Source organism: Mastigoproctus giganteus, chromosome 14 (genome assembly GCF_048544385.1).
Source record: "Mastigoproctus giganteus isolate SK-2022 chromosome 14, ASM4854438v1, whole genome shotgun sequence".
Classification (NCBI taxonomy): domain Eukaryota; kingdom Metazoa; phylum Arthropoda; class Arachnida; order Uropygi; family Thelyphonidae; genus Mastigoproctus; species Mastigoproctus giganteus.
This window is the reverse complement of record NC_143588.1, coordinates 56,731,421-56,741,555: the sequence shown is the minus strand read 5'-3', so window position 1 is coordinate 56,741,555 and position 10,135 is coordinate 56,731,421. Positions and strand designations below refer to the sequence as shown.

The 10,135-nt window shown below is 35.5% G+C and overlaps 1 protein-coding gene across 1 annotated transcript; it reads left to right on the top strand.

Moving 5' to 3' along the window:
- The first annotated feature begins 580 nt into the window (after nucleotides 1-580).
- On the top strand, nucleotides 581-979 carry LOC150075144 (general transcription factor II-I repeat domain-containing protein 2A-like). The gene has a single exon (XM_090388379.1). It carries the CDS (start codon nucleotides 581-583, stop codon nucleotides 977-979), a length of 399 nt encoding a protein of 132 aa, XP_090244505.1.
- Nucleotides 980-10,135: the final 9,156 nt, after the last annotated feature.

Sequence of the window (10,135 nt, the reverse complement as noted above, 5' to 3'; positions counted from 1 at the left end):
AATAAACAATCTCCCCTGAAACCACGCATTGACTCTGACTTATTAGGTCTTGTTATTGGTGATGGATAGTGGGCGTTGATTTAAGTTTTGTCTTGGTTGGTTGCCGGTTGCGTCATTATACATCATTGCAAATTAAGTGCAATAATTTTGAATGCTGGCAACATTTATGGTTCATTTGCTTAATTCTGTTTAAGTCAATATTGTAAAGTGCACAAAAGTAACCCCTTTCCGCAATGATTAGTAATACTGTAATAAAAGAAGAAAAACTGCAGGCAAAAGTTCTTTGTTTGATGAAAAATGGACAAATAGTTATTTTTTGATGGAAGTAAGTGGAAAGTGTCTCATTTGTAAAGAATCGGTTGCAGTTTATAAAAAGTACAATCTTGAACGCTACTATTTGACCAAACATAAGGAATACGAAATATTGAAAGAGTCTCTGCGTTTAGACAAGCTAAAATTAAAAAAAAAATCTTTCTGCAAACAGCAATATAATTTCAAAAATCATAATCATATTATTTGAAATTACATCCGTAATGCAAGGAGGTTACCACGGAGGGCACTTTCTGGCCATATAAAAGACATGGCTAACGATATCCAAGTATCCTTGAAACAAGCAGCATCAGAATTTGTGTTTTATTCCATAGCCGTAGATGAGACAACAGATATAGCAAATACGGTACATTTGGCTATATTTGTACGTGGGATAACGGTAAACTTTACGATACGAGAAGATTTATTTGCTTTAAAATCGATGCACACGACTACCACAGGTGAATATCTCGTTTCTGAAGTCAAATCTGCAATAAGTGATTTCGATTTGCCCTACGAAAAACAGAGATGTGTAGTTAAGGACAGTGCGCCTTCTATGGTAGGATTTCAAAAAGGACTTGTTGTTTTAATTGAGAAAGAATTGGAGAGCCGTGAACTGGAATCTAATGTGTTAATAGTGTGTCACTATCTTATTCACCAACAAAATTAATGTACACATTCTCTAAGAATGACCAATATGATGAAAGTGGTAACAAAATGTGCTAACTTAAAAAAATAAGGGATTGAACAATAGAGAATTTAAAGAAATGTTTAAAGACCGCGAAGCGGAGGAATATGCTTATTTGTTGTACCATTGTAATGTTCGCTGGCTAAGTAAAGGGCGCATGCTCAAATGCTTCTGTGAGCTAAACGATGAAGTGAAACCCTTCGTGGATATTAAAGGCTCCCCCATTTAGAGGACCAAAAGTGGTTATGTGATTTGGCGTTTTTGGTCGATATTACTAGCCGCTTAAATGATCTAAATTTGAAATTACAATGGCCAAATTATTACATCTCTTCTTTCTGAAAAAAACACTGCATGGTACATTTTCCAACACTGAAAGAACTGAAACCAGAATCAATAGTGGAGTATGCTGCAGAGTGTTCCAACCTTTTGAATCAATTTCAAAACGTTGGAACACTCCTTTTGAATTCAAGATTTACGAAATCATGAATTCAAACTGAGAATGTGCGAAACTCCTTTTGATGTGGTGCCAGATGAAGCTCCTGATTCCTTGCAACTAGAATTATTTCATTTACAATCGGATAATACCTTTAAATCCAAATTTAATAAGTGTAAAGTGTATTTAGGGTCAGACGGCATCATGGGTTTTCCCCATCTCCGCGTAGTTTACATTGTGTGGTGATACAGATCACTGTAAAAGCCAGAGATTTAAAAGTGTATGGATCTTGAAGTGTGTGGTGTCGTATACCGTTGTTCTTCTGGCCATTTAGCCGCCAGACCTCTGCTGAGGCCCGACGTTGTCCCACTTTCGCCCCATACAGTCTGGTAGAAGGTCAGGGCTTGCTGAAAAAATATCCCACCCGGAAAGACGAATTACAGGTCTCATGGAAGAGAGGGTTCAAGGTAGAGTTCCAAGAGGAGTACCAAGGAATGCTGCCTATTGACCAGCTGACCCCGCCTCATTGTTACCACCCGGTAGCAATAAGGCAGGGTCAGCTGGTCAATAGTTAGTGGTATCCAGAGTTGTAGAGACTATTTACATGATACATACAGCAAGCAAGACAGCCACAGGGCTAGGGCCTGCCAGATCCCACCTGGAGCAGGTGTTTCCGGATCAGCAAAGAAGCAGGACAAGCGCACCGGCCGAGCAAAGCAACGGAGGTACCAAGCTAAGGAATCTCTTTCTGGGGAGCTCGAACCATCCAACTTTGAATAAAAGAAAGTTGTCTGAATAAATTGCTGTTTAGAAATTTAAGAAAGTAAAATTACATATTATTTCTACGGTTGTAGTTTTTATTATTATTATTATAATTATTATCATCGGTATATTAACCTTAGGTTCACTCCCTGAACAGCCAGTAGGCTAGGAGGGTGTACAAATATATATTTACTTAATAGCAGTAACTTTAAAATAAAATTGATATTAAATTAATATTGTAATTACAAATACAGGTTGTCCTACATATAATTTCTTCTGTTATTACAATTTGCTTTGCTTTTACAATATATTTTTGCGTTAAATTATTTACATTTCTCATATAAATAAAGCTCACATTTTATAGTAATTCTGGTGATTTGGTCCAGATTTCATCCATAATTTGGCTTTTGTACCTTCTATTTTCTCCAAACTTATTTGGATCTCTGGAGAAGGTGTTGAAGTCTTAAATCATGTTACACGGGAACATTCCTTTTAGGGAGGCCAGGATAGTGAGCTTCATCCAAAGTGGACGTTGCCCGCTCTGGTGGTTTCTATTGCTTGCTTTGGGAAGTGAGATAATATCATCTATCGATGGGGCATAAATCTGACGGGTTAGCAGCTTAGAGGATATGCACAGATTTTTTTAAGAACAGTGAGCTTTCAGGGAGGGTCATGCCTAGATTGACTAGAACAATAGACTTGGAGATGGTGAACGGGTTCCTTCCCAGACGGTTCAGCCACCACAGAATCCAGTATTCCATCTCCAAGAATCTGTTACGCGGAGAGGCAGGTGCTGAGGACCAGATTTCAGATGCATATAAAGGTATAGGAGTGAGACACCGATCAATGTATTGACAAAGCAGATTGATGTTGTGTTTTGGCAGCCTTCGAGCTTCTGGCGGATAGCCCAGAATGCAGCATAGGTCTTTTTTGTTTAGAGGAAGTGATCTTTGAAATTTAAATCGTCATCTCACGTTAACTCTAGGTCAGTATGCGATGATACTTTAGAAATCGTCTCCCCATTAACTACAACTCGGATGTCATCCCTGAACTTCCTCTTCGTAATTGTGATGTGGGCTGACTTCGCATTGTTTAGTTGGAGTCCAGCTAGCTGTAAATAATCTATTAATTATTGAATTTGATTGGAGGTTTGATTATTAATTTCTTGAATCTGTTTGGGGTCTTTTGAAATAATAAAAAAATTTAAATCTTCGGCGAAGGAGCAGACATTTGGATGTTTTTTTTTGATTTGGTAGTTGTTGGCGCATCGGCTTCTGTGGCCATATTGCACCTCCCTTGTTTTTGCAGTACTTTGATCCAAGCCCGAGGCGGGAATCGAACCCGCGACCTTTGGGTTGCCGGGCAGGTACTTTACCCGGTCGGCACATTTGGATGTGCAGCAAGGAATGGTTCAAGTAGAATTGCAAAGGTCGACATCACCCCACCCTGAGGCACCATCCTCATTACATAGATAGCTTTTTGGTGAGATCCATTTTCTATAATTATAGAAAATGGATCTCACCATTGAGATCCATTTTCTATAATTATAGAAAATGGATCTATAATTATAGAAATATTGTCAGCAAACTATAATTTGCTGACAATATATCCCAGCCGAAAGTACGAATTGCAGTGTGACTTAAAAGAAACCAAACTTTGTTGCTTTTCATAACAATTTCTGCCTGGCGAAAGCGGCAACAATACCGATTATAAAATATAACGCTTACAGTTCAGTATGACACTATTCTAGAAGAACTAATATGAAAGATGGCATTTTTTATCATAAAAATATGGAAGAATTGGTTTCACGGTCTCAGTTGTGGTGGGATACTATCTTCGCTTGGACTGGTAACGTACGCGGACAGGTACGTACATTGTGAAATTCAATTAACAATTATTTTTATAACCGTTATTAGCTGGATCTGAAATGGCTGTAACAGCAGCATCCAGTATACCTAGAATAATGAAGTCATGTATTGCTACATCGGTGAAATTATTTTTCGATGGTGAGTTCCTACTTAAACTGTGGGAACCACCGGTCCATGACCTATTAGTCTGCTATTTATGGTAATTTGCGCAGTACCTAATGAATGAGGATGCGTTTGTTTCTAAGCTCTCATATTTCTTCCTTGAGAGAACCGAAAAGTCACAGTACCTTACCTGAGTTCAAGAACCTTAAACGCTGCAGCACGAGAAAGTATCAATACCAAGAAAAAGGAAGAGTTTAACAAGCCGATAATTGCATTGTGGTACAGTTGTGGCGGTAGTCCCAAGGGGATACGACACCTCTCGTTGTGCTTTGTTAGCTAGTTTCCTATCGGTAATGTGCACGGTTAGCAGCTAGTTCTGACACCGATAGCGGGCGACCAATGTGTCGATTGAGTACAGGTGACGTCATAGAAACAGTAATTCGCAGAAGGAATTGTTATTAAGGAACAGTCACGTGGTCTTGGGGAATTGTTAAAAAAAAATAAATTAATAAAAAATATCTACATGGACTTACTAAATAAGGGAATGTAATGACCTTTTTTATGTTTTTCATTTTAGTGACCATAGCATTGTAAGATATGCTAGAATACTTTGTATTCTAGTATATATATATATATATATATATATATATATATATATAGAGAGAGAGAGAGAGAGAGAGAGAGAGAGAGATAGCATTCCCGTTACCTAAAAGAAAATCAAAACATACCTTTGATATATTGGACTGAAATGACTGTAACAAAAGAGAGAGAGAGCAGTCCCGTTACCTAAAAAAAAAAAATCAAAACATACGTTTGATAGATTGGACTGAAGAATTTGCTCCATTGTAAAGTCTGTGAATTTAATGTATTACACACAAGTTCAACACTAGAAAGTATAGCCCACCACTTCATTTGATTTTTATACTTGCTTATAATGGGCATCCGTCGGAACAATTTCAAAGATCTCTAACAAAACTTTCATCCGGAGAGGATGCTGTCTGGTTTTGCATTTGATACATAGGTGATTTATATGTCTACCCGGAGGAAAATGATGCGGACTCTTGCCATTGTTCCATTCAAAAGGTCGAAGAAATAGACAGAACCAATTTGCAATGCAAAACAGTTAAAATAATGTAATTCGGAATACTCATATGTATGAAGGAGAAAAAAGTTCTTTAAAACAGAAGTGTCGAAGAAGAATAACGTTTCCATTCAGTGTCTTAGAATGGTAATATAATTCTTCTTGCAACGTCGGTTTCGTTTTGACGCCTTTGCATACTTATTTCCTGCCTTACCTCTTTTAACTCTGTTCACTTTGTAAATGTCATTGAGCGATGCCCTCCTGCTGGCGATGTTGGTGCTGCCCTCTAATGGCGAATAAGTTCAGCATACCGATCTTTAGCAGCTGGTGTCAGTTGCTAAGAGCTAGCGTTGTGAGGAAGACGAAAAGCCCTTTAGGACATCGTATGGATGAATGGATGTCTTCCTCAAAGGGGTGAGTTACTTTCTGAGATATTTTATAACACTTTGTACAATGAAAGAACGTGTATATATCATACTATACACTGTCTTCAATCCCGGATAGAGTTGAAATCTAACGTTTTGACCTATGACCTATTGCACTACCTAGATAGATGTTATTAGTTGGGATTGAACTAACAGCTGCTCTTTTGTGCAGTGGGAAGGCGGAGGGACACTAAAATCATATACAAGAAATAAAAAAAAGAAAGAATAAATACAAGTGAGTATATTTACGTATACCTTTTACAATATATACAGCAAATGTTATGTGTGTATATTGATGTTGTGATTCAGTTTTCATTTTATGGTAAAATGAAAAGCAGTTACAGTTATAAATTTGGTTCAGTCAGTTTAAAAATTAAATTAATAATAGAATAACACATAAGGAATTTGATTTATTAGTTAGCGTCTTAGTAGCTAGAAAGTTATGGTGATGGTTTACTAAATTCAAAAAAGTATTAACTGAATAGAGTTTTAATTTTTATGAAATGAGTCTCACTACGTAATATCCATTAGCAGTTATCGATTATTTATGTGCTTCAGTTGTTGTCGTCTTTGATTATTTTTGGCCTATCTATCGGCTACTTGGAAAATGCTGAAAGTACTGTACATCGATTGGTAATAATAATGTTAATAATAAAAATAGTTACGTGATGTAAAATAGCACCATAGTTTAACATTAATACATAATTAATAATTGAGCTGCAGTGCAATTCTATGTAAATAATAAAAAATATACTGATGAATGAGTTGAAATAAATAAAATTCTTGGAAAAATTTTTATTTTTAATTATTCTTTTAAATTAAAGATTAGTTATCATGTTAGTTGCTCCTGACGTGTAAGAATCGTGCCAGGAGATGATGGCAAAACCAGTATAATGTAATTTGGGAAAACTAATATAATAGTGGAATTGCTATTGGTGAACCAGGAGAGTTGGAGGCAAGTGGGGGGGGGGTCGAACGATTCTTCTGTAGCATTATGCGCTTTAAAGACATATCTAGAAAATAATACCAGTTTAATACAAGTAATATGTTTGTTTCCGTTGGCTACCTAAATTATTGTGAATAAAACAAAAATTCTTTATGTGAATTGGTCGGTATCAGGCGAGTGATCTCGCTAAACACGAAAACGGTGAAAGAATAAATACATGCAATTAATCTGTAATATCACGATATACCGCATCTAATGGCCTTAGTTTCCTAAACAGAGATTAAAAACAAATAAACAAACAACGCAAAAATATACAGTACCTTCATTAGCTTTTTTATATAAACCTGAAGTTACTTGCGCATTCAATTGATTGAGTTAGCCTTGGCCGCTTAATTCAGATAATTGACGCTGCTATATGTTAATTATTACATTTAGGTTTAATAAAATTGCAATACTGGCTAACTAAACCAAAGAAACTATTGCAGCATATAAACTTTAAACTATAGCCTCGTATAAACTTTTAATTAGTGTTTAACTACGTTGTATGACACTTAGGTTTAACCAAGAAAAGTATTGTATACAGTACATCTTTTATCGAATATCAATAGGTATAAATTATTAAATAGAAATAAATTATAGTATTAAAAATACTATAAATTACAGAGTGAACATCCTAAAATTAGTTTAAGTGGGTAACCTCCAGTTTTGTGAAGTAACACGCCTTGTGGAGTCGTATTTAATTCATTGCCTTCTTTATTTAATACTGAAAGGTGTTATAAGAATATTATAGACATCTTTAACATATTTATTTGTAAAAGTGACTGTTTCTTAGATATTCACTCTTAGATTTATAGAGAAAGCTTCTTTATGATTATTAGTGATATCGTTTTGAAAAGTGCATTTCAGTTGTTTAATTGAATGTGATTGAAAATCGAGTGTTTTTGATTACTACTTCCCCAAGTTACCAAAGACCAGTGATACTTTCTTAACCAACTATCTTTCAGGGATTAAAATGGACTCCCCCCCCCCCCTTTTTTTAAAATTTCATAATACTAAACGATTGAAATAATAAGAATTGAAATCGATTAAAAAGTTTTGTGGCAATCGTATTTCATTCTTTGGCATTACTGATCGACGTAGTCCATGGAAAGTTCGAGATTAACAAAAGAGAGAGAGAGGAAGGGAGGATTTTACTTTTTTTTTTTTTTTTTTTTTGAAATTTCATTAGGAAATCAGATTAGGGCAGTTAAACCACGTAAGTGAAAATTGCTTTTATAACTAGTATTAAATACAAACGATACTTATATTTATACAGAATTTTCAGTATTTTTAAGTTTTTCTTTTTAATTTTGAATATTTTATTAAATAGATCTGATAGATTTCGTCACTCTATTACTTATGCATTTATTCACGCATCTATGAGAAAATAGAAATTTTAGGAAGTGCCCATCTCTTCCGTAAAACTGATATTTACATAAACACTTACTTGGTAAACCTTCTCAGCTGGTACTTGATCATGTCAACGTACTGGTTGTTCTTTCAATAAAACCGAAACATGCCATCTCAAGCTGACGTCTTAGCATCAACACAAGTTTCTTCTCGTTGAAACGACATCTTTTACAGATGACATCTTAAAATAGTTAAGTGTCAGCTGCCTGTCGACCTCCGAATACACATTTCTGAACTCCAAAAGCAGTTCAGATAAAAAAATAATAATAAATAAAAATCGATAAATTATCCTGTTGTTATTTATAATTCTCAACAGACTACATAGAGGGTAGCTATTTTTGTAGTTACATTCTTCTTAACCTTTGCCTTTTTAACTTACAGTCAAAAGAGCTATTAAAGCTCTATAAAAAATACGATTTGTCAGATTTATCGTTAAGTATATACACATTCAGTAAGATACACATGCTTGACTATGTATATCTGTAAAGCTTTTCGAAACGAACAGAGCTGGTTGTGATAAAGTTTTTGTAGTATAGCTTTTGAAAAAATCTGCCTCGTCTGCATCCAAACGCCGTTACAGATTTTTTGAAGCGGAATCACTCTATGCATTTGCTGAACATGATTCTTGGAAAATTTCCTTTCATTCTTCTTGATGTTTTAAAAAAACTGATCAAAGTTTTGCTCTATTATCGATAATTTTTTCCCTTCAATAATAAATCAAGAAGAAATGAAAATATGTTCAAAATTCCTTTAAAAAAATCTGCACATCAGAATGGAAGAGACACCCATTCTTTCCCTCCCCACTGAATCGTATTCCTTTATTCAGTGCACATCCGCCGATGTAATACGCTGTCTTGCATGGATCATTTGTGCCTTTGCCTTTATATGTCGTTCTAACGGCGTTTCTTCCGCCTAAAGAGCATCGTTATTTGCCTTTGTGCTTCGGACAACTTGGACCTATCAGTGGATCATTCTCTGCGCCACTCGCTAATCTACTGTCCTGCAGATTTTCCCTCCAGTTGGTTCCCCATTATTAAGGTTCTTGGGGATTTTCTTCACGCTTCGTGGAAGCATATAACCATTTCTGTTTATAGGCAAGCTATTACTTGTTAGAATCGATGATGTTGTTCATTTTATACAAGCTTTCGTCTACTCAATTAACCTCTCTCTCTCTCTCACGCGTTTATATTTTGGGATTGCTACTCGAGATGCTTCCGGGAAATTTAGTGACCAATTTGTGACCAATTTTTATATATTTTCATGGAGATAATTCTTTGTAATTCTCCAAAGACCTTCACTGAAAGGAGTTATACTGCTCGTATTCAGTGATTTTACTCAAGCCGTACATGATGCCTGGTATTACACAATATAAAGTATCCTAGAATTTGGTGAGCGCTTAGTATCTATAAAAGTCCTTAGTGAAGTTGTATTGCTTTCAAAGATATAGCAGTGAGTCGGGTTTATCCAAAATATTCTTAGCCCATTCGAATGAAAATTGATTGGATTTTTTTCATATAACTTTTCTATATTTTCCCAATAGAACTTTTTTAATGTGTTTCTGGGTGGGAAACTTTGGCGAGTGAAGGTGAACCTACAAGTAAACGTGAAAAAAAAAATCTTCATAATAAAATTATTATGAAAATAAATCAATTATAAAGTATATTGTTATTTATAGTCGTACACATCTTTTTTTTTTCTGAAAACCCCAAATATGAGGGGTATTAGAACATATAGTACTTAGTATCGTGCATGGACTGAAGGTTAAAGAGATGAAAGAAGATACTTGTTGAAATTAGACTTTAAAATTGTTCCAGAAAACAGAATTTGAATGAATAAATGAGGAAGACGAAAAGTTGGTTCTGCGAGTCTGAAGTTGGACAGTAAAAGGATGTTGACTGGTTTCGGCACGTGTTGGGTTGCTTTGGAAAAGAGAGCAGGAATTACCGAAGGTAAATCAGAAGAACAGTGCCCACAGAAGTATCTATAGAAAGGCATGCAGCAGAAACAGAACATCTGTGACAGAGTGGAGAGACGCTGTTGGAGGTGAGTTATTAATTAACCTAGCTGCCCAC

Coding starts and splice junctions, on each gene's coding strand:
- LOC150075144 (XM_090388379.1), top strand. CDS start 581: ATGGCTAACGATATCCAAGTATCCTTGAAACAAGCAGCATCAGAATTT.